General features: G+C 38.4%; 1 protein-coding gene across 1 annotated transcript; it reads left to right on the top strand.

The window, feature by feature from the left end:
• On the top strand, positions 1 to 18,483 carry RMND1 (required for meiotic nuclear division 1 homolog). The gene is made up of 11 exons (XM_057375926.1): positions 1 to 691; positions 5,126 to 5,234; positions 8,090 to 8,165; positions 8,508 to 8,547; positions 11,562 to 11,662; positions 12,896 to 13,002; positions 14,982 to 15,046; positions 15,922 to 15,998; positions 17,095 to 17,215; positions 17,897 to 18,013; positions 18,276 to 18,483. Exons 1-11 carry the CDS (start codon positions 164 to 166, stop codon positions 18,306 to 18,308), a joined length of 1,374 nt encoding a protein of 457 aa, XP_057231909.1. The 5' UTR covers positions 1 to 163; the 3' UTR covers positions 18,309 to 18,483.
• The last annotated feature ends 6,887 nt before the right edge of the window (positions 18,484 to 25,370 follow it).

The raw sequence follows: 25,370 nt of genomic DNA, 5'->3' as shown, positions 1-25,370 counted from the left end.
TGTTTCAAGCACACAGTTCAGTAATGTGTTGTGATCTTGGAGTGTTTCCATAGGATCAAAAAAATCTGTTTATTCCCTCCCACCAATGTCATGTGCTTTGGCATACTAATCTTTTAGGGGCCACCTTCTAGATAACAGAGAAATAATATTATTTCTTTGATGGATGATTTTGTTTGTTTTAAATACAGTTCACAGGGAAGAAATGGGACTGAAATTTCTGCACCTTCAGACAAGATCTTTCCATGCTTTAACAACAGTATGCCGATGCCAAAGCTTTGACAAAACTGGATGTCTACTATTMAAGCTGGATAATGAAGTTGAAAGAACAGCAAAGTCTTGGAATTTGCATACTCTGATAACTGCATTCCCGTGGTTGACAAGTCRATGTGTGCAAGTCAAGAATTGGCAGTTTCTACAAGGATTTTTATCCACTTTGGGAAGAAATGTTTATTATCAGAATGGGGAGGGTTTTTTCTCATCCTGGAGACGTTTGAGTGTGACAATGATGGCAAACTACAGGCTCAATGCAGAGTGGATCAGAAGGCTTAGGAGCACGTCATCAAGATTTTATGCAGTTGTATCCACYGGTAAAATCATGCCCAAACCCAATAACCAGCAGGTTAAGAGGCCGCCAAAGGCACCGAGGACCAAGCAACCATCCAGAACTAACCTGCCACTCTCAGACRTGAAGGTGAAGTATAACATTTACAGTCTATGTGACATTAAGGGAGTGCATCAATTTAATTTACATTCAGATTTGGGGTTAGATGAACATTTTAATGAAATTAACATACTTATTTGGTGAGAAGGACTTCATTATTTTCACTAGTGTTGGAGCTTTGCAAATAGAAGCAAGTTTAATAGAAAATAGCATGTCTGATATTGTAAAATATTACTTGCAATGTGTTAACAAAAGTGGAGGCAAGATGAGTGGTTATTATAAAGTGTGAAGGTGAAATGCCTTAAAAATAGTTTTGACCAGTGCTCTGGAATCACATTTACAATTGAGAAGCAAAGTCTAGCTTTCAGAATAATTTAACTTTAGCTGYGTTTCCTTGCTTCTTCAAATCTACATGATTTGAAGGCTTCACTCAAGTGAAAATAAAAGTGAAATAAATAGTATAAAGTTCATATTTAGATTAGGTTTCARATAGGAAATGATGTGCAAGTGTAGCTTGTGTTGTTACCTGAGAAASATCATTGCTTGTATAGAAATAGCACTTTGATTATCAGACTCGTAGGTCTACAGAGGAGATGCAACAACACACTGTTTTTGATACAGTGAGATATGATGAGGAAGAACAGTGTATTTTTATCACCATATCTCCTTATGATAGCTCTCAGCCAAGCCTTAGGTATACTTGAACATAGGATTTCCATGGTGAACCCTGCTGTCAGATGTGTTACTGTTCTCWGGCTAAAACAACTGAGTCTCGGGGTGTGGTCAGTAAAAATGGTGTGATAGATGAGACTAAAACAAGCATYGTGGTTTCAGAAATATCATCCATGTTGTAAAATGTGTCTGTTACATGATCTACTGATTGTTAGCAGAGAAAAGTTTTAGTGTTTGCCTTCTCTGTATCTAAACCTCTGATTAATATTTTGTGTGATGAGCAGGAATATGCCTTAGGGTAACATAAAGAGTCAGTTATAGGCAATTTAGTTCCCACTCATATTTTCACATTGCTTTGGAAGAGGAAAGTGAAGAATAGAATGTTTCCACCTTTTTAATMATGCTTTAATCATGAGATTACATTCAGGGTTTGATTCTTTTTGGTTTTGGGTGAAATGACAACATTCTTGAGACTTTTAAATGACAGCATAGAATGCAAACAGTTTCTTTGTCTGAAATTTTCATATCTATGTGCAAGTAACATGCAGTGCTATTTTTACTTTTTTCCATTGTGAAGAAATGGAGAAAATACTGCCTGATACACTGAAATAATAATATACTTTCTGAGAAAGTTTTTATATGGGAAAATGCTGGGCAAGACCAAACAGAAACAGAAATATTTTCTATTTTTTAATAAATCCCATGTGGTTTTGTCAGATATATCCAATCTGCAGGGGTGCAGACAAGCTGTCATCTTAACTACAGGCAGACAGTATTGTGGAGTCAGCATTTTTTTACCTGTCCTTGTAGCTGCATAGCATAGGAAAGTTACTTGTAGCAGATTTCTACTTTATTAGAAAGTAGCACATATGGTGAACCTTTGAAGGGTATTTTTTTCAGCATGCCATCAGTTTTTTTCTAAATCCTGGTGTCACAAAAAAGCTTATCTTGCCTTTTGTGCATGTTTGGAGGCAACCAGGAACCTGCTAGTACTGCAGGCCCTAATGCCAGGACCACTGCTTAGGGACATCTTCTTCTTCCTATCTTCTCCTTCCTCTGGAGACAGCAGTTGTAGGCCCAGCCCTGATGTTCTCGCATAGAGAATCCTAAGGATCTGTGGTGTTTTCTGTCTGGGARGGCCTGACAGATTATACCTTTTGCAGAGGACTTAGTGAATGAGGTCTTTCCCATCCTCTGCAGCCCTGGTCTTCATGTGTTTTTACAGGCAGAGTGCTGAGCACCAACAGTGATAAATTGTTGTACAACCAGTTTTTCAGGATAGATGGAAGAGTTACTTGAAAGCAGTTAACTGGTTTAGTCAGTCCATTAGTGAGTGGTACMACTACTAGGTTAACCTAGTATGGGCTGATGGCAGGAAAAGCCTCTGAGCTAATTTTTTATGCTAGCCATCTAATGTAGAAATAGCTTGAAATGCAGTCAAAGACACAGTATTTACTACACTTGAGATAAAGACTGATTCCTGTGGTGTTATGAGTGCTAAAGTTCTTCCTACAGGTATTCTTTAAAATATTAGTATGTTGAAAGTGGAAGGGAAGGACTAAGGAGAGTGGTGATTCCATGAGCCTGTACAGATGTTGGGGGCATGATGATACCAAAAATGAGTTGTTGAGGTACTTAATGTCCTTAGGAGCAGCCATTCTGTGTGATGCTCTGAATAGAATCTCAGTAATGCCATAGGCAGAAGCAGGAGGGTGGTGAGTAGCTTGAGTTCCATTCTAGCACCAATACAGGTCCTGTATTCTGGGTGTTTCGAAGTTTGCAGGTGGAAGTGATGTAGCAGAAAATATGGCATTAAGTTTGCTGAGCTATTTAACACATCTATTTTAGGATTAGCTGAGTCATTGATTAGAGTAGATTTTTTTGGCTGTAACTTCACCAACAATTGTGAGAATTCAGACATTCAGAGCACCCATGAACATGTATTTTTAAGTGTCTTAACCTCAAATTATACCCAAGCAAAATGTTTGCTATCAAATGAAATTGTCATAAATGTGTAAGTGAAACAGTACATTGTAACCAATAAAAAACATAAAAACCAAAAGAAGCTCATATCCAAAATGCTATTTCAGGTATGTAGCTTAGTGGAAATCTTCTGGTTGTAACTAAATGTGAATGTAGCCATTGAAGCTAAAATTGTAGCTGTAAGAGAAAGGCAATCCTGTAGTACTYTTACCTTGAAATGAAGAATAGCCCAAGTAATGAACTGTGGGAAACACAGAGCAGGATAGAGATTTTTAGATTATATACTAACTAGAAGATGAGAGTTTGTTCCTTTAACTCTTGACAGAAGAGTTTCGTGACAGAGCACGTGTACTTACAATAACCAGAGCTTTATGGAAGAATCTTCAGATTCAGATGTGTAATTGGCACTGGCAATTTAGAGATTGAGAATGTTGAAAATTATTATTGTTGAAATTGTAATAATGAAACTTGATGCTTCAAGGGAACTGAAAATACAGTTCGGTTGCACTGTTAATTCAGCCTTCTAGCACAGTTGTGGGGACATGCCTACAAAATTGCCCTCTGAATATTATAATTTTAAAGCTTATTTTCTGCTAGTGGTTGTGGAATTAAGATGATGGGTAAGCAAAACTTTGGATGTGATAACAGAAGGCTGACATTAAAAAAGAAAAGTTCAAATGTGAGGTAGTCATTCTGATGACTGGTGACAAGTCCCCTGCAGGGAGCAGAACTCCTCCTTAAACTTTGTTGTTTGCAAGTGTATGAGTGCTGCAAGAATGTAACTTGGATTTTTAGGTTGAAGTGTATTGTGGGTCTAAATGCCTGCAGATGAGTACAGTTCTTTTGTTCGTTTGTTGTTAGTTACATCCCCATTTGTATTAGTTACAATACARAAATCTGGGAAGTGACTGATCCACAGTGAGACATTGCTTTCTGGATGTTTTCCACTACATTTTGCTGAAAAACATTACTGTAGGTCATATATGGTGTCAGAACAAAGAAATACACTTAAAATGWGTAGTAGAATTTGCAGATCAGTTAATTGTGCCTTGTTCAATTAATCTAGAAAATCTCAAGTTTCCTTGCAAGTCAACATAATTTTTCCAGTTACTTTTTTAATAAGGCATTTTAGTTATTTAAGATTATGGGATATTGGGACAAACTGGCTGACATGTACTGTTCAGTTGTGTTGTCATTTAGGCCACGTTGTTAGTGCAGGATGCAGCTCAGCTATAGATGTGCAGCACCTGCAGCTGGCCTGAAAGATTGGTGACTTTGTATGCTGCAGTGGTTCAGCCCTGGGAGTAGCTTGGGACATGGCAGAACATGATGTTTGTGTTTGGAGTTTCTGCTTGATAAACAGACTGGGGTAAATCGAACTCCATTTATGTTTAAAATATGGATGTTAAAATTACTATCAGGGGTGTCTTGCCTCTGGTTTCAGTTGTCAGCCAAGTATGTCACAAGCCATGGGATGGGAGAGGAGCAGCAAGTGCAGCTCTACTGYTTAAGTATTTGATTGGCATTCAGGGAAGAAGGGTTCTCTTTGTGGCTCTATCACAGAGTTTTTTAGTGCAACTGAACTTGTGCAGCTTGGTTTGTTCTCAGTGTGCGATTGCTTTCCCACTTAATAAGGAGCAAGTAATCTCGTTAGTATATGTACACCAGGTGGACAGCATGGCAATGATACCACAGAACAGTGCATAAAAGAAAATTGTCACTATCTTAATAACTTGGAAGCAAACAGTTGTCTTGTTAACATCTTGCTTCAGCCCTGCCCTAACTCAAATCTTTATTCCTTTGGCACAGAATCTGATGCAGTGCACAGCCTTTGCAACAGCAGATGAATATCATCTTGGTAATCTGTGTCATGACCTGACTTCACATGGATGTGTTGAAATAACAAGTTTGCCTAGAGGTAGATTTTTGAAACATATTAAATGCAATGTTATACCTTGGGAAATAAAATATGGGTGAGGGATAGAATTTTTATAACTTTATGTATTCTTATTCTGATCATATCCTGGAATATTATATATAAATATAAAATTATTGCTTTGCTTAAAAATTCCAATCGCCTAAAAATCCCCACAATAAAATCTTTCAGAATAGCAATATGAGCAGCTCTTGCTCTTACCCTCTGATAATTTTTTCCAACATTACAACTACTCTAGAAGTATAGGAAAATTACACGCATGCATGAGAAATAACTTTGGAAATTAACTGTTACAGAGAATTTCTGTAAACATTCACTGAGAAAATTCTGAATGTTTTATTTTAATTAATCCTTCAGTAGTGAGGTAGTGCAGTACTTAAACTGTCAAAACAATTTTGTAATTTGAAGTGTTGCATCTTCTTTCTGTATCCACATTTCTACTAATGTAAATCACAGGGTTGGAGAGGAAGGCATGCAARAGAGAATCTTGTTGACTAAGTGAAAAGAAAAAGATATACACATARATGCTTACTTCTAGTAAAGAGAATACTGTTGATTCTTCTTTATTGGTCCAAGTATTTCCTAGCAATTGTTGAATGCTTCACTTAGGTAGGCTTCAGCAAAATAATTGATTCTGCTTTCCATGTAAAGTATCTCTGAAGACCTAGGAAGTATGGCTTGGAAATAGCTGCAGTATACTATCAAAGAAAAACAAACAGCTCTTTTTATAGCTTATGGAACCTTATGCTCTGGAACAGCTGTGATTTTCATATGTCAGTGGTAGAATGCCTTTTCTTTCTTTGAAAGAACAGATTACATGAAGCTAGGACAAGGACCGGCAGTTCATGAGCATTTCAGCAGGGCTTAYCAAAAACCTATCTGCCTCTTAAATAATAATCTAAATGCAATAATAGTCCAGTGGGTGTCTTTCAAATACMAGCTTTACTAATGATTGTCTTGTTCACAAAGATGAAAATGAAAGACAATACCCAATAGAATAAAGGCTTCATGTTCCTTTGTAGTTTCTTTTTATTAAAACTAACCCAAGGTTTCACAGCTTTGGGTAGAAACTTTCTACAACCCCCAGCATGACAGTGAATTAAAAGTTGCTGTTGATGGTATTTTGCCCTGGGAGTGTYGGTTTTGCCAGTTCCTTTTATTTCTTCATGGTGTTTTTGACTCATAATGAGTAACTGTTTATCAAAGGTTTGAAGGAAGTAATGATGAAAGGATATTGGATTGTGCCAGCAGATCTGAAGTGTTGTGATGGTTGGCATGTGCATGTAGCAGCAGTTAGTTACCAAGTCAAACACTGAATATTGGGAAATTATTTTTTGAAATATTAGCACATAGAAATCTAAATTGGTAGGTACTGTGTGGATTTGTTACTTTGTGATGTTTTTCTGAAGCATTATTCTTGTTTTTGACCCCTTTAAAAACATTTTAGAGGCAGATCCTGCACCTCCAATTAAATTCTCTTCAATTGTGTATGTTCTGTTGGAGTTGATAAATAAAGATATGGCTGGTATTTGAAAATGCAACTGAGAAAATGTAGACAAATGTTACTTTCATGTTGAACTCAAACTTCACACCTAAAACTTACCTAGTTATTCTTACAATGATGTGTTTCTGAACTGGAATAGCAAGTGGAAGAAAAGTCTTTAAGGGCTCATTCAGACCAACTGTGTGGTCCTAATTCAGATGTTAGCAAAAGTGTATCTGATACTTGGTTATATCCCTCTGCTGCCTCAGTCTACCTGGCCTCTATGGCTTGAGCAGTAAAGCAGAAGGTAGAATTTGTACACAGGCAGAGCAGAATTTGATGCCCTGTCGCTTGAGTAGTGATTTTCCTGCAAAGGCATTTAAGTTTTTAAAGCTTAGCTGTTAAGGCCTGCAAAATCTTTGTGAAGTCTCACTTTGCAATAGAAGTAGAGGGCTTTTCTGGTCTAGCTTCCACTGGTGCTGCAACAAAGTGAGTCATGCTGGTTTGCAGCCACATCAGGGCTTCTAAAACTTYATCTGTATTAGTGAGTGGCACAGTGGAGAAGCTTTGTAGAAGAAAAATTAAACMCTGTTTTGAGAACCCAACAACCACATTTTATAAGTTTTGGGGCATGCTACTTGGACTGGTTYTGGTCTAATCCTTTGTAACAAATGCCCCATTAGTGGTTGGAGTACCACAGGTGCATTTTTTTGAGATTCTCTTTCAGTTTAATTTAATGCAAACCCCCCAACATTTTATGTACTGTTGTGCAGGGCACATCAGAAGTGTAGTAAAGGAGGGTGGGTGGAAGATTTGTTTCAAAAGCACACTTCTGATGTGCAGGGAAATGCAGRTGTAGGCTCTCCTGTCTTGGGGGTATGCTCTTTCAAGTTTCTGACTGCCAAAGCAAAGTCAGCACAATTTGACTGCAGATTAGTCCCTTAGTGTATAGAAAATAGAAAGATCTTCCAGGCAAACAGATTTGAATGGTAATTTCTCTACAACTTCCATAGTTTTCTCACATTGCATGTCCACTTTTGTATTCTGTTCCTGGTTATTTACTATGTCTGCATCAGTTTTCTCCTAAGTCTTTCGTTCTTCAAAGCTGCTACATTTTATTAACTGAAGATTCCAGCAGAGTACCCAGCAGAGGCTCAGTCTGCCTAGGGTGTGACAGTTCAGAGAAGCAGCATAGTTTGATATTGTAGTTGATTTCTGGCAAGCAATTCTATCAGAAAAATAGTATGTGGCTGATGTGTTAGTGTGCACCTGTTGAATTATATGCTTACAGCTATCTAGCTGTCATATTTAGAATTTAACTAATGGTTCAATTTTTTCATTTATTTCAAACCAGATGCTGCAAATGTTTTGGTGGTCAGTACTGAGAAATCTGCAAAAGAAAATGATCCTGGCATGATTTTTTTCTTCAGGTAAGCTATAAATCCTTCTCAAAACATTACATGATTAATAGTAATGGTATGAAGGAAGTGGAGCAGCTTGCTAGATCATTATATTACCTCATGAAACTCAAGGAATAACTGTCCAGTCAGAATGATTTATAAAAATAATCAGAATTATWTAAATGGTTAAAAACCTTCTCATTATTTTTCATTGAACTGTGGTTAAAAAGCAACTAGTATGTAATTTCTGTGAAGATAGTTTTGTGTTTCTTGATTCACAATGACAAAAACTGCCACTGTACAATTTGAGTATTCCATTAAAATACATTTAAAACAGTCTGATTACACCTCAGTTTTTCCTTGAATTCACAGGGAAGGGGCTGTTGTATTTTGGAATGTGGAAGAGAAATGTGTAAGTAAAGAAAAACTCTTGGTTAAAACTGTGTAAGCAGGTGTTTTTGTCAGTCTCACAAATTTCAGCATGCTAGGGGTTATGTTTGAGAGATCCTCTCCATGAAGGAAAAAAAACAGTTGAGTCTTCTCCTAATGAGTGCAGGTTCTTGCCTGCTACTGCCCTCAAGTGTGTGGGCTGCTGATACCCTTTGAAACTCATCTACTTAAGACAAAAATCTAAAACCTTAATCTAGTGAGACTGACAAAAAGAACATTCTTGCAGCTCTACATCCTGAAAAAGTAGATTGAAAAAAATCAGCCTGTGAATGGTTGTTTGAAAGGCATGAATAGAATAGAAAATGGGTTAGAAGGACTATTCCATTCTATTCCATTTTAAGTCAAAACGATTAAAGACATGTTTGTATAACTTCGAAAGAGAAAAAAGAATTATAAGCAACTTTTTTGTACTGTTCTGTGTTTTTACCAGCCAGCAATTTTCCTGAAGGAAGATTTTTATTGGTTGGTATCATTATTAAATACGTTGCTGACATAAAATATTTTGGTGATCTTTGCTGACCAAAAAGGTTATACCAGAGGCTTATCTATTTTAATGAATATATTTATAGTTTTTTAATGTTTCTAATGTATTTTTATTACTGTGGTTAAAAGGATTCTAGATACAAAAAAGTATTTACCTTCTGTGTAGGCACAGTATGTGAAATTAAACGATGTATTAAATAGGTGATACCGAGATGCACAGAAGTTCATAGGAGGATTTTCATTAGGGTAAATGAAAACACAGAGAAGTTGTTTCCAGACCTGAACAATTTCTGGATTCACTTTTTTCTGTCTCAGAACAGATACATTCCTGATTTCCTGTCTTATTTTGGGGTGTGTCAGTGTATCAGGTGTCCTACAAAAAGATGCTAGTTTTCCCTTCAAACCTTGCCTCTAACACACTTAGGATATTATGGCTGTAACTACACTACTGATTCACAAGCATTACTGAAGACCAGCTGACTTAACTCCTGATGATCTGTGAGTTGGACACCTCAGCCCACTGGAGTACTCTGAAAACTCTTCTTTTGTTGTGCATGCCTAAGCACCTTTGAAAATTCAATACACCGTTYTTATGGTCAATACTAGTAACCATAGTTGGTCCCTTGTAGTTTTATTTATAAAAGAGTAAGAAACTGCTTCTTTGTGCTTACTGAAGTCAGTCAGAGCTTTAACTGCCAAATGGCTTGTTTAAACAGAGGAAGTATTTTTATGCACATGCTTTAATGAACTGAAATGAAAGGAGAAAAATCCCAAACTGGTCTTTAGAACAGAAACTGAAAGTAATTCAGTAAAAGAGAATGTACAGTATCACTGTGAATGGACAAAAGTACTCGAGAATGACTAGTAGAAGAAAAAAGCTATTTGAAATTAAYAGGCACTTGGTAGAAGTAACAAATACAGACTGATCACAAAAAGAATTTAAAATACAAAATACCAGTTCCAAATACCTGAGTAGGAACATTGTACAGCATCTTCCCTACCAAAATAGCAAGGGCAAAAAGAAAAACCACCTTTGAGGTTTTTTAAAAGGAAATTGTGTGACGTAAATGCCCACAATAGCAAGAGTTTGCAGCTAGTGACTCCAGAACATCTCTTCTAATTAATTTTACTGTGTCACAAYCAGTTCCTTCTATAAAATTAGGCTGGGCCTAGAAGCAATATAGGGTTTGCATTGCTGAACTGTCGCTGGGCAATRCTGATTGGCTGAGGTGACTGGCCTAAGGGCAGGCACTTCTTAAGTTTTCATGCCCTTTTTTATCACAAGATTKGAATTATATAAATTATATTAATTCAGTATTAATCATGCTTATATTGAATTCAGGATTATGAAAGGAACAGTTGCAACTGTAGAGTTGATGGGGTTTTTTCAGTGAAAAATATTACTTCGTTACATRGATAGATAATATCACCAAAATTCTTRAAAATGGTGAAGAAAGCTAGCACAGCAAAGAAAATCCTTGTAGGTTATCCAACAGATTTTTTAGAGTACTTAACCTGGAGAATATGCTTTATGGAAAATTTATAGTGTACAATTTTGTGTTCAAAGATTAACGTGATCTTTTATTTTAAAAAGAGAGTGCTTTTTAAGTATGACTAAGTAGAAGATTGAYCTCTAAAGAATTTAGGCATCAAAAATATATTGTGGTTTTGTGGTTTGTTTTTTTATTGGCTGTTGTGTAGCTAAATGCCTTTTAAAAATTTGTAGATGAGTGCTTTTTTTAGTTCAGAATTGTTCTAATTAGAGATGATTTTTTGTAGCATATAAAAAGGAACAAGGATGAGAAATCCTAAGTCAGGTGTCAGAGGAGAAAGTTTTGTCAGAGAAAAGGGCTCTTTCTTCCTGCGTCAGGTTTTAGTATGCGGGAGAATAGAAGAGCAGTGAGATTACTTCTGCAAGTAAAATTGTAGGTTTTAGTATTTACAGGGATGAATGTGGCAGCTGAAGCAATTTTTCCAGATTTTTATAGTGGTGAAAGGTTTCTCCAATATAACTGACCTCTGTTATATTAGATATAGATATATAAACAAGACAACTGATTTCAGCAACAATCAGAAACCAAAGTATTGATTTAGCACCAAACTAGTAACTTTATCAGAAACAACCACTAATGTACTTATCCTAACGATTCATTCCCATACTGCCAAAATCTTACACAGCTCATTGTTATACTGAATGCATCCACATTGTCCTTACTGCTGCTGTGGTTAATCCTTACTGTTTCCTGTGTGAGGATATTAAATGACATTTCAGTCTTCCCAGATTCTTTGCAGTTGTTCATAGCYGCAAATTCTTCTGAAGCTGCAAGTAGTTTCAGAAGTAAACTATATTAATAATAACTCCATTATTTAGCACACCTCTTCATTGCTATGTAAATAACTTCAGCATGAAGGTTGCATTCATCAGCCTGCTGTATGCATTCTTTGCAGAGATAATTTACTGCATGGTAACTCTTCCTGCAATTGTCTTCTTAGATGAAGAATATCATGCGAGTCCTAGAGCAGCATGAAATCCAGCCATACGAAGTTGCACTGGTCCATTGGGAGAATGAAGAGCTGAACTATAGAATAGGAGAGTAAGTATCTTCAGGAATCCTGTATATATGCTAATAGACACCTAAACCAAATTCAAGCAAAAACAGCTAGTGAAAATATACTTGTCCTTACTTTTTTTCCAAATSAGTAAAATAAAGGAAAGAAAACAGGAAATCTGAGTTGACAAATATTGCTGTCCTGCCTTTGTGATTTGCTTATACAATAGCTCTGGTAAATARGATACTCCCTGGCCACACAACTCTCTGTGTTCTTCAGCAATCCCAAACAGAAACTATGTACAGCAAAAAAACTAATACAAGTTATTGAGACAAGTCTGATTTTAAAACAGCATGCTCTCTATAAGCTTTGTCTCTGTATCCTTGGGGTTCATATACAAAGATGTAATTTTGCACATATTCCACACATTCCTAGGAAAATTACAACTTGAATATTGTGTAATGATAAACCTGGCAAGTTATCCTTCCTTGTTAAATAATGCTCTTTCATTGACAGTAAATTATTTCTACAGAAATATTTCACAATGAAAATGGTCTTATAAATTAGCTGTAATTTTCCAACAGCACCAAAAAGCAACCCCTAGACAGGACACTGTTAATGCTAGGAACTGAACTAATGAGGTTGATCTTATTTAAAGTAACCTGATTAGGAGACAGGGTTTTGGTTTTTTTTCTGAGCATTTGAAAACTGAAGGCATTATTCCGTTGTGTAGTTTGTGATTTCTTGACATATTCCATTATGCTTTTATGCATGTTTCATAGTGAGATTGACMTGAAAAATTGAACGAGTCTTTTGTCCTCTTTTCTTTGCTTCTTGCCCTCTATGCAATAGAGATTTTAGGGAAAGTAACATCGTAGTGGGGAGGGAGTAAAGGTGATAAGAGTGACAATGAAAACAGATAACAGGAGTTAGAAAGCAGGAGAGAGGCCAGCATCCTGCTTACGCTGAATTATCTGTGTGTATGCAGTAATGCTGTAGTTGCCATCACAGTTTGCTGCACTTGCATTTACACCTAGAAAATTTGTTCATTAATATTAGTCTTAGATTGAGGAAATAATTTTCAGTGATTTGTTGTGATTATTGTCAGGTTGAATGTGAGGTAAAATACAAGAATAGGGATGATGCCCATACAGATATGCCTTATGGCATGCCTTATCTAAATAAACAATCAGCCTTTCTTGCATTGTTGATTTTTCTTTAAATGGTCCTATGCTGGTGGTTTAGTCAATGAAGATGCTTCAATCTTGTCTTAACAGAGGTCAGTCAAAGCTCCATAAAGGACAAATCTTGTTAAATTCTGAGCTGGATAGTGATGAAGTTGTTCTGCAGAAATTTGCCTTTTCAAATGCTCTTTGTCTTTCTGGTAAGTTAATATTGTTCATACTGCCAGTCTATGCTATGGATTTTGTGAAATGTCATTATAAGTGGGACTTGTACAGTGACAGGCTGGAGAAGACTTGGTATCTGGTTTAGACAAACTGTGTGAGAGTGATTGTGCTTCAGCCAGAGGATTTTTTTTTTGAATGCTTTTACCATGTTTTCTGTAATTGGAATTGCCTTACTCAATGTAAATAATTTTAAAGCTGAACAAAGCACATTATCAAACATGCTTTGCAAAAGATACACATTCTACTGAGCATCCTGTTCCCTACCCTTGAGAACTATCCTAGGATAACAATGAGTGTAGAGTTCAGTATTAGAAACCTCTCAGTAATCTTTGGTAATTCATACTGACATAATTTCCTTTGAAAGAAAAAGCTACATTCCAGCTAAAGAATTTATACAGAGCAGCTATTCCCAGCTGGGGAGGTGTATCAGTAACACATGGGTGGACCAGAGTAATATATAATATTTTCCAGGCTTATTAGCCATGGTAGCAGATAGGGGGAAGAAGTCAGGCTCAGCAGTCGTGCTGCTGCTCAAGCAAATAACACTTGTCTGCTGCTTCAGACCTTGAATAATGTAAGAAGTGGGAGTTAGGAACTAGCAGCAGTAAGGCTGTCCTTGGAAAGGCCTTTTAGGGAAGGCTGCTGTGTCTGCCTCTACTGCCTTTTAGGTGAATTCCAGGATTCCAGTAGCATTTTGGGGAAGTGCACCTTTACATAGGACAGAAATAGAATGTACGTTTCTGAAGTGTCACACCATCTGATCAAAATGTAAATTGTAACTAAATCATTCCTGACTGTTGAAGGAAGAGCTGTTGAGAAAAAAGCGTATGATTCTCTATAGTTTTCCTATTCATAAAGCCACTGTATGGAAGAGTAGTGCCACCTAAAAGGGAGCAAGGGATTTATTCCCAAGAGATAATGTTCAGTAAAAATAAACGATGAATGTATGGTCCCTAGTCAAATTTATGACACAGCAGAAACCAGCCTCTGTCCGGGTGACAGATGAAATGCTTTCTGGCTTTTTTTTTTCAGGGGGTAAATTTAAAGTCTTTTAAGTCAGTGACTTGCATTAGGCCTCTGTATTCAAAAGATGAGTGTGCAAAATGCTCAGCATTAGGTTTACTGTCAGTGTCCTAACCAGATGATACTATTGATTACTACCACAAAAGAATTCATTTTGACAATTAAATCTTCCCTGATTATTTTTTTCTGTTTGAATAGGGTTATTTTTTGATCTGTTGGTACTTCATTCTTGTTTGGGTATCTATGGACTAAAGAACAAGGCCTGAGTCACATTATCATCCTGTAGAAACATCTTTCCAGGTTGCAGCTGAGGCATAGTAGAATTTATGTTGCCAATGCCARTGTTGAACTCAAGCTTACATAGAAGAGAAATTGATTCCTTCAGTAACACCTAAAAACAAGATGGGAGATTGCTCAACAGAACAGGTGGTGGGTGTGTCTATACAAYCTAACACTCGGGAGCACGGTGCATCAGTACTGCAAAAATGGAGAATTCGAGCTGTGCCGGACCATAGAAATGCAGTAGAGGTTTTTGAGGTACCACATGAAGTCAACCAGACGCCAGCATAGCTCATTATCTCCAGCCTCCTTGGAATGTAATTTGCAGAGGGCTTACATATACAGTAGAGCACTTGAACACACAACTTCTGAGCTGAAGCAAAAAAAACCTCTCCAGGGTATGAACTGATCATTTGGAGAAGAAAGGTGTGCTCAAGGTGAAGTTGGTTCTGTGTGCAGAGCTGTGTTAGTACCCAGCCCAGATTTGTCCATTGATACATGAACTGTGATTGTATAATAGGAACTGTAACTTGTGCAAGTAATGTCTGTAAGCATCGACATGTTCTGAAGGAGCCTGTTGGCACTTAAAGTTACAATTACTTGAAAGYATTTGTACCTCTCACAGTCTTCTTCTTTGTCATCTCTGTTGCAGTAAAGCTGGCTATTTGGGAATCATTACTGGATAACTTTGTGGAATCTATCCAGTCAATTCCTGAGGTGAGTTCTGTTTGTAACTCTCCCCCCTCCTTTTCTCCTGTGTTTTGTAAAAGATCACTCCAGATGTTGCTGAGGATAGGGAAAAAGTAATTGAATGTTCAGCAGATTTGATGGTAAAATCCATCAATGTAGAGAAGCTCAGAATATCYGTAAAGTGGTCAGACAAGAAGTCATCAGCCTTTAAAGGGCTGGGAGTGGGGTTCTGCATTGTCATAATGTTTCCCATGTTGTGCCACTGWCACCAGCCACTGGTGAAATGTATGTGTAGTGAGACAAGAGGCATTTAAAAACCTTGCCCAAATACCATGTGTTGTAACTTGGGCTAAAAATAATGTGCTTTGACTTKAATATTATGAAGAGTTTGAGTGAATTTTAAAGTTTTTCATGAGACTTAATTACAGAACAAACACCCTATGATGTCACATATAAAAATGAGATTCATAGGGTTCCAAAGGGAAGACATTTGGTTTATTACTTTTATATGAAGAAAATAAATGGTAATACATTGATTGCTGTAAGGAGAAAGTTTATAAAAAGGCTAAGTTAGTGGCAAGGTAAAAGAGTACTGTCRTTACTTCAAAAATAGAAGGAAAAATAAATGCTCTCTTGTTCAGGAAAACATTTATAGAAAATGCCCTGGTATTTTCTGTAGATACACTGATCACATTCTCAGTGATTTACTGAAAAACTAGGATGAACTAGTTGCATGATTATATTCTTAGAAAACTACAGAAGCAAGCACTAAGCAAACAAAACCACAATRTTAGTAAGTACAGTATGCATGTAGATTTTAACTACTTCAGAATGTAAAACTCTAGACTATCTTAACTACCAGTACATGTTACTTGATCAAGCAGTGAAGAACTTCTTTTCAGATTCTAAAGTCACGAAGGAAGATAAAACTCTCTCATGCAGATGTGATGCAGAAAATTGGAGAACTCTTTGCACTAAGGTAACTTTTCATTACACCCAAGATATCRTATTACACAGAACTTAAAAATTAATGTTGTGCATGATACAAAGAGCAGAATACACACTAAATAGGGTGAGACAGGGGGTGGGAAAATTCTTTCAGCCTTCTTTTGACTGGAGTCTGTGTGCTATTTACATTAGTCAGGGGACCCACTGGCTTACCACTCACATTGGCATTTCAATTAGAGGCATTAGGCAGGCAGTATTTGATAAATGACCAAATTCCACACCCTTTTCCCTTCCTGAGTCCAGCAACACATGTATGTTAACTGGTAATTACAGTAGATACTATAGCATGTAAAGGATACCAGGGGAAAGGTGTGTGGGTAGAACTGTTAACTACAGCCTAGAGTTGGTAAAAATCTGTCAGWTCTGTTCTTCCCTTGACTTACTCCGAAACCACTGCTAAATTATTTARTGTTTTTACCTCCCTCAAGTGAAATTTGGCCATTGACAATGTAGACCATTATACACACTTCAAAAAAAAAGAAAAGGGAAAAAACTTCAACAAAATCTCTGAGGTAAAATRAAAAAACAATTCCTATTTCAAATGCTGGGGTTTAGATCCTTATTTGAAGGACTTATCAGTAATCAGCAATGATGTTCCAAGTATCCACAGGTTTATGTTAGCAATACATTGAAGGCAGATTTTAGCCTTTAAAATGCTTAGACCATAGCTTGATTCTGAGGAGTGTGCTGTGCTCACACATGCAGCTTTGCAGTACCAGTTGCATTTAGGGGTTCTGTATCATTATATGGTGTACTGCTTCAGTGAGCTGCCAGAATAGTCAGGGACTTCCCCGGTGGTATCAAAAATTAAGGAAGGCAACAGTGTTGCTGTAAGGGAAAAGTCATTTATGCTCAACAGTTCTACAGTGAAGTATTTCCAGAAAAGTTTCAGGAGATATGACCAGTTTTAAACAATCACTCCAATTATATTTTTACTATGAAAGGAGATTCTTCTCATACTTCATGTAGAATTACAGGAAAATTTTCTTATTTAACTGCCATGTGAATATTTGCTCCTCTATTCACCAAGAGGAAGCCTGAACTACAGTAGTACCCATTATTTTTAGGCACCGTATAAATCTGAGCTCAGATCTACTAATAACACCTGACTTCTACTGGGACAGAGAAAAACTGGAAGAGCTCTATGACAAGACTTGCCAGTTTCTCAACATTAATCGCAGAGTTAAGGTGAGTGTCTTATTGTTGTGAGAATTTTCCATACTCAGTTCAGTTGTCCTTGGCTCAGCAGGGTCACAGATTGCGCTGTGAATGTGCTTTAATTGCAGAAACTGAATAAAGAACAAGATCTTACACATTCTCCCCTTTTCCATGTGGTCTTAACCCAGTCGCACCTTTACCGGGTTTAGGTTAACCTGCCTCACGTGAATGGATTGCCTATTTCCTGAGCCACTAAGTTAGGCTTCAAATAGAAGAACTGAGAAGTGAAGGATTCTTCTTACTGAGATGATCATTCACATCAGTTCTTGAAAGGTGACATGTTTACTGCTGAACCAGAATAAGAAGCACAAAACTACCTCTCCTGGTGGTACAGCAGTCATAAATATTTAATTCTAAGGCATTCCAGAAAGCTGCATCTTCTTTCACTTGTACCTGTTTTCATGGGTACTTCACGAGCACTTCAATGCCTGTAGATGTATATCTAAATTTATATTACTTTTGGGAACCTACTGAAATAACAGGCTCATTTATAGGGAAGCTTCTGTTGCTTCTGCATGTTGCCTTGCAGAATTTCCTATTCTATTTTGCAGAGGTGTTAAGCCCCTTTTAGTTCTGTGGAGTGTGTTTCCCTTTTAGTGATCTGATTCCATTTCTGGAGTCCAGATTTGCCATGTTTCTAATTGCTTGCAGGTAATGAATGAAAAGCTCCAGCACTGCATGGAGCTGACAGACCTAATGCGCAATCACCTGAATGAAAAGCATGCTCTGCGCCTTGAGTGGATGATAGTAATACTCATCACCATAGAGGTTAGTGGGGCTTCTTGCCAATATTAAGAACATAATAAAAAGTSCAATTTCTATATCTGAATTTTGATACTTAAGATTATTTTATTAATTTTTACATAGGGATTAGTATTCATTCTTTGCAACTTTCAAATTGCAGCTTAGAAATTTTTGATGTTTTTTGCAATGTCACTAGAGTTACTTTTCAGATTATCTGATTTGTAGTGTAAACTGGTTTAAGGATTTTTAAATAAAGTTCATATCAAATGTGTTTGCTGTTCYGCAGGTTCTGTTTGAACTTACAAGGGTAGTTTTCTGATGGCAGAAGAAACTCAGGAAGAAGGAAATTAACAAAGCAATAAAGACCTCAAGGCCTGGGAAATGCTCTTCATATGTTTCTGGAGAATCATGAAATTGTGTCTCGATAGATCTCTAAATCTTATTCTACTCAAATAAAACACACAAAAAAAATCAGTCTGTGAACATTATTCCCAACCACTGTACTAGTAATGTTAGAGAGGTCTCAACCTATGAATCCTATCTGTGTTGACTGTCTTTGTTGAAGGACTCTACTGCCTTCTTCCCTGATGGTTAAAAAGACGCTGAATAATTTGCTACTTTGTGTATTTCTGATTGCTGTTTTCCCTCATTTTCACCAGCTCACTCTTGGAGACCTGCAACACTGTTCCAAGTTTGGAAACTGCAGGAYTATTTGTTCTCTTGGCATGATTTTAACATACATGGCAGGTACATTTAATATTATGTTCCACCCCATCAGAAAGAGGTGTTTACATATTTGTATRGGAATGCGTTTATTGAGATGTAGTACTGTTTACAGTATTTTTTTATATTTGGTATTCATATGAAAGGGGAATGACCTCTAGCTGAGGCCACAGGGACCTACAGCWAAATGATAAACTAAGATTCACAGAATTTCTCTCTTCACCTTATCATGCTCTCTGATTTTTGTCAGTACAAGTTGCAAGGAGTGAGTTAGCACAGAGTAAGTTACCCACTAAGGTAAAAGTTTCTTTTTTATTTTTAAATCTATTCCTGGTCCACAGAAAGTTACTTACTCACGGGAAGATAAACAGATTTTTTTCCCCCAGCAACTTCTTTTTCTAAATGTATTTTCAGAAACTGCTACATAACTGCTATTTTATCACCTGTTTCAAAGAAGTCATTTTAGTCCAGTGTATGAATAAGGTACATAACCTAAAAATTCTATTAAAAGCTCCTGGAGTRTCATTAACAAGTCATGATGACTACATTCTGGCTAAAACTGCAACTACATTTGCAGTAGCTTACTGTTCTCTCTCTTCACCCGAGAGCATTGTTTCTGAGTGTAATACTGGGCTCCTRTTGAATACATCAAACACACATAATGGAGAAAAGAATTAAATCAGGCACAGCTAGGAAAAACATCTGCCTGCAAACCCATCATTTTGCGACAAATTGTGATACAGTGCTATGGGTGCCTCTGAAGATGCAGCTGCTTCTCTTAAGAGTAGGCTTTCTCCACTGGAATCAGAACAAATGGTAGCTAGAGGTCCTGGTTCTGGAATAGCTCAAGTATTTCTCTGAACTGCTGAGAAGGTCTGAATGGTCAGGCCCTGCTCAGGGAAGTGAATCAGTCAGAACAGCTCAGTGACAAAGAYGTGTCACTGTGGAACTGCTCTGCATCAGTAACCTGTCTAGCCTGACTGAAAAACAGAACATTACAACTTTTATGCAGTAAGGAAAACTTACCAAGCACCACTTAATTCCAGTAACAGAGAACAAGGTTACATTTTAATTCTAATTTTTCCAACCAATATTTTCCAGGCTTCTCCCTCCCCATTTTTGAGTGTAATACTCAACATTAGTTCCCATTCACCTCACTTTTAACGTTTCTGTATCTCAACTAACTTACTAAAATGTAAATATGCAGACCAACTGCWTCRCTAGGAAAAGTGATTTTTACAAAGTCATTTGAGGACTCCTAAACRCTCTTTAAAAGCATAAAGTGTCTAGATTTGATTATCTGAAGCATTCTGTCCCAGGACTCGTAAGAGTTAACAMCACCTCAAAACAAGAGAAGCRCAGTTACTTTTGAAACTCTGAATGAGTTTATCTTGGCACATAAAATCACAGCCATAAAGTCATACTCTGCTTCCTGCCAGGCCCCCCAACCCCACTTACTCATTGATTGGCTAGTCAAGAGTTTAAAAAACAAAAGCTTCAGCTAAGCCTTAACAAACCTTTAAAACTTTGTATCTGTTTTTTTTTCACAATGTACACACAGCTTACATCCAAGCACGAGGAGTTTTCGTTTTAGCAGCTAACTCTATAGTCTCTGTGAGAATCCTCTTGCTGTATTACATGTAGAGAACCAAGCTGGGAGGTTGAGTGCACCGAGAACCTGGCTTGAGCTTTCCCAGCACAATATACCAAGGAGTAGAGGTCCTCTGCAACYGCACAGCACTTGGGAAACACTCCCCGCCTGTGGTCCCTGTTTCCACTTCAGTAGGGAGATCCCTTGGGGAGCCTGTGCACATGCACACATGGCCTGACCAAGAGGAAGTTTTATGGCAGAGGCAGGATGAGACTCAAGCTCCAGAAGCAACACAAAACTGCCTAAACTGTGAGAACACACCCATCTTTTGCCTGCCTCATCCACCACACGCCTTCATGGTGTAACTGAAAACAACCATCATCACTACAGTTTGCAYAGTTTGAGTCTTCATCAAAATGGGTTTACTCTAACCAGTAAGGGTCATTTGAGGGGGAAAAAAGGAAAGATGCAACAGCAATAAATACAAAATATACAAGGAAAACCAGAGAGGAATCCTAAAATATCTAGAACTCTGAAATTTTAATCTTTTTAACAAAATTAAGACTGAATGGCAAAACTGTGTTCATATGGAGCCTTGTTAGACCATTCTTTATAAAGATCCCAACTGTGCAMACTGCTTCTCTCTGCTTTTTCTGTCAGTCAGATGAGGTAAAGGACAACTTACATGATTTTCCTTGGCAGATCTGCTGGGAAGTAGTCGCAAGAGTAGCTATTTGTAAAACAGCAAGGAATGYTGAGAGTTGTGACTCAATTCGAGACCCGTTTTCCTGAGGTGACAGCACTGGTGGCACAGTCAATCCCTGCTCTCAGCTGTGCTGTTCACATCAGATCTGCTTGCTGGGTGCATACACATACCTCCCTGGAGTTCTGTCACTAGGAGCTGCTTCCTCTATAAAATACCTCACCTGCACAGGCATTAAAAAATGCACTTGGGAACCACTGCAGTTTGAATCTTTTTTTCCTAAGGAAAACAGCACATGCAAGTACATATATTGCTGTAACTTTATAGTCAAGCTCCACTAAAAATGTCACTCCAGCCAAGGAGACATCGTCACATTTGAACTTTACCAGTTAAAAGTGGGCAGAGCCCATGTAAAAGGCTAATTTCAGACTAAGCCAAAGGCAGAAAATAGATGGCTAATCTGCAACTGTGTTAGCTGGGTTACACTAAATATTCCCAATATTCACACAGTTAAGCCATTTCCTTAAATTACATACACTGTACTGACAGAAGGATGGTTTTAATTATTATTTCCCCTGATCTAAATTTCAAGTACTCAACTAGTTTTGTTTACTAGGTGTAGAAACAATTCCCAATATCTGATACCAGAAAAACAGCTTAACCTACAGAACAGCAAAGATCCATTTCTTCATCTTTTCACTTCATAGGACCTATACAGAAAGGTGGCTCACACACTCTGGATCTCCTTCACCTCCAGGGCAACCAGATCTACTGGCAACAAAAATGTGAAAGCTCAGGTSTCCTTGGAGATGACCACTCACCTATCACAAATGTACCCCAACAGCAAGGCAAGGAAGGGCACAGAAGCCAAGGCAAGAAAAAGCATAACTATTCCACAACTGCTGCTAGACCCTTACATCAGGAGTTTTCCTGGGATYACTTTTACATTCCTACAAAGCTGTATGAAGGATAGGTAAGGCTTGGACCAACCGTCTGAATAGTTCCAAAAGAGGGAGAAGAGAGTCCTGGATGAAAAGCTTGGAGACTCTTAGAGGTACARTGTTCAGGCAAGAAGCTACTGCAGCTGTCACACTTGCCGCCAAGCTTTCTCGCCAGCATGAATCAAAAGTGGAAGTGTTAGAAATGGCAGCTGTGCTAATAAAACAGATTTACAGCATTGACATAAATTTGTAGCCATGTGAAAGCAGTGCCCCACACGTTCAGGGAGAGTTCCCATGCATTGCCTTGGATATGCAACTCCCAGATCCCCATGGCTTCCACAGGAAGTCTGGGAGTGGATCAGCAGTGTTGCAGGGAGCGATGAGCAAAGAGCTCTTCAGAACAGGGACTCTGCTCTCTTATTTTTCAAAAATGCTGAGAAATTTGAAAAGTTACTACAAATCTTAGCATTTTTGAGCCTGATTAACATCACTAGACCTGTTAACATTTTGACTATAGCAATAAAAAAATCTGCTATTCCACTCCAGATTTCAACTGAGCTCATTCAAAAAGACACACTTACAGAACCTGAGACTGGATCAAGTTCCTCCCACCGCTCAAGTGATGTTTTACTCAGATTAGCAGACACTTCTGTCATCRTATTAACAATACTTAAATCATCAGCAGTATGCTCATTTACAATGTAAAATKTGATCTTATCAGACAAAATGCTGCCTCTAATCCAAGCACATGCAGACCAAAGTAAAACCCAAAACCTAGGGACTGATCCTGTCATCAACAGCATCACGCCTAACTATAAATGTGCTCAGATGTGTAGCACTACCTGAATAAGTCTGAACAGTCCCTTCAAAAAGKCATAAAACTGAAAGAAATTAGGGAAAGAAATCCTAATCAATTACCTCTAGAAACACAGGAGGAAAAACCAGCACATAGAAACTAAAAGCATAGTAATGCCACGTAATGAGCCACAGATAAATTTTTGTTACAATTTCAGGTGCATGGATCGCAACCTAAAAACAAACTCAAAACTCAGAAGAGAYAGAAGTAAAATTTTAGATTCACATCATAAGTTGGGGGTCCCAAATGCACCAGATAAATTGCTTATCACTCCGTGCAACACAGGTGACATGTCTCAGGGGTCACCCAGTACTGAAGGTGTGAAGGCAGCATTACACTCAATACAGCCATCTTTCTGTAGACTCCAGCAGGCCTTGAATCCAACAGGAYTAGAAACTGCATTATTGCTGGATTCAAGCATTGTGGTCCAAATAAGGGTGATTTAAAGCTGAATTATGAGCTAATATTAATAAAAATAAAACATAGCTAAGTTAATTTTTCTCCTGTTTCGGAGACAGTGCAGAGTCCCACACAAATGCCAACATACAAGTGAGGAAGTGCAGCATAAAAGAAAAAGAGGCCACAAATCCTGCCAGATATCTGCCAGAAACATACTGCTTTTCCTAAGTAGCCCATTCAATTAAATTAAGAATTATATCACTTTTTCAATATCTTCCATGAGAATGAGACAAATCATCAAACACTAAGCAACTTGAGTTCAAATRCCCATCTACTCTCTACTTTGTATTTAGTCTGCAAAACTGAAATGCAAGGGAAACCATTCAGGGGAAAAAATTGCCAAGCAGACTGGTTAAATACACTCTATAAACTTTCTGCCACATGCTCACATAGCAGAACTCAGAGAGTTGTGCTGAACTACAAGGGACATGTTTTTAACATCTCAGCTATACGAGGTGGGTCTTAAAGATTAAGTTCTGTTCAGCTGCTTTATTCAAAGCACTGGAAGAGCAGCAGACACTGTCAGCTTCCAGCTCTSCTAAAATTAAAAGTTGTTGGGGTTTCGGCTTAGTTTGTTGGGTTTTTTTAAGACTTCACTGGTCTTAAAAAAACTGCCCTTTTCAAGTGCAGTTTAACTTGGGCAAATAAATTAATATTCATGAGCTATTTGATGCAAAGAGACTCAAGCTGTGCCTGTGAAGACATCCATTAATTTCAGTGGGAGATGGCTTAGACTCACATAAAACCAGTCTAATCTTTTACCAATTTAGACCCTGCAAAAATAACAATAATAGCCAGGGATGGCTGCAATCATCTGTGGATCTACAAACCAGACAAGACTCCTCCTCCCCATCAGCACACCTGCTGTCAAGATGCAAAATTCAAAGTTTGGCCCTTTTTTCCATACTATATCTTATTTAATTACCATGGAAACAACATCCCAGGTACAGCTAGCCCCCTAAATGCTTGCTTGCCTCAATAAATACCTTAAAAAAGGTAATAATCATTTGGACCTAATTTAGACAGTTCACATTGTAGCATATGCTGYTCCCCATGAACAACAAAAAGCACACTGTAGAACAGCAGGAGCAGGCCTCCAGGGCAGAGTACAAATGAACCCCCTTTAATTATTGCTGGCCAAACACCTTCCCACAAGGTGGGAACTTTCAACGAACTTTCTCCCTGAAAACTAAGCTTCTGTCCATGCTAGGACTCCACTTAGCAGATATATTCGGGCTGTCCCTGGACTGATTCTCTGCTTGGAGAAATCACATCCAAGGAATTCCCAGCCTCTTGCAGAAGACAACACCCCTACTCCACACTAAAGATCKGACTTAATAACTTCTGCAAGACCAACAATTTTTTCCATGTATCAGCCTCTGTTGGAGCATTTCTTAATGCAGTTTTATGAGCATCCATGGATTATCCTACAGCATGCCTTCAATTTGGATAAAACAAGACCTTATTACAGCCACCTTCCCTCCACCACAAACACATCTGCCACTGTGGCAAGTCACAGATGCGATTTTTACACACAACATCCCTTAAAAAAGGCAAATTAATAATATCCACTACAAATAACCTGCGTCCAGCTGAAAACACCACAAGCAGACCCAACCTTTACACTTCTGTGCTCTGAATCGCTTTTTCACAACTGAACCTGCAACCTCCCATCTGACAGCTCCRCTACGGCGTGCCCAGGGCAGTTTCAGACACCGGTCCCACGCTGCTYCTTCCCGGCGCACCGAACCGAGACTCGCTATAAATGACACCTGGAGAGCAGCCAGGGTGACGCTGAGGACGGCACCAGCTCTGAGAGCTCCCGCTGCCGCCGGCCCGGCCCGTCCCCGTCTCCCACACCCCCGGCGACTCCGAGGGAAGCGCAGGGACGCACCTGCGCCCGCCACTCCTCCCCGGCAGCGAGCGCCAAGGGCAGCACCCCGCGGCATCCATCCCTCCATCCCACGCTCGCCAAGCACCGCCCGGCGGGAGCCGCTCGGTGCCCCCCGGCGGCGGCACCGAGCAGCCTCTGCCGCCGCGGCGAGGCCGGACGGGCGCCGGGAAGGAGACGGCGGCGGGTGCAGCACAACACAGCACCGCCCCATCCC

Source organism: Malurus melanocephalus, unplaced genomic scaffold (genome assembly GCF_030028575.1).
Source record: "Malurus melanocephalus ecotype Western Australia unplaced genomic scaffold, MMel_1.1 scaffold_264, whole genome shotgun sequence".
NCBI classification, from domain to species: Eukaryota; Metazoa; Chordata; class Aves; order Passeriformes; family Maluridae; genus Malurus; species Malurus melanocephalus.
Note: the sequence above shows the minus strand (reverse complement) of the source record. Positions and strands in the feature narration are given on the sequence as shown.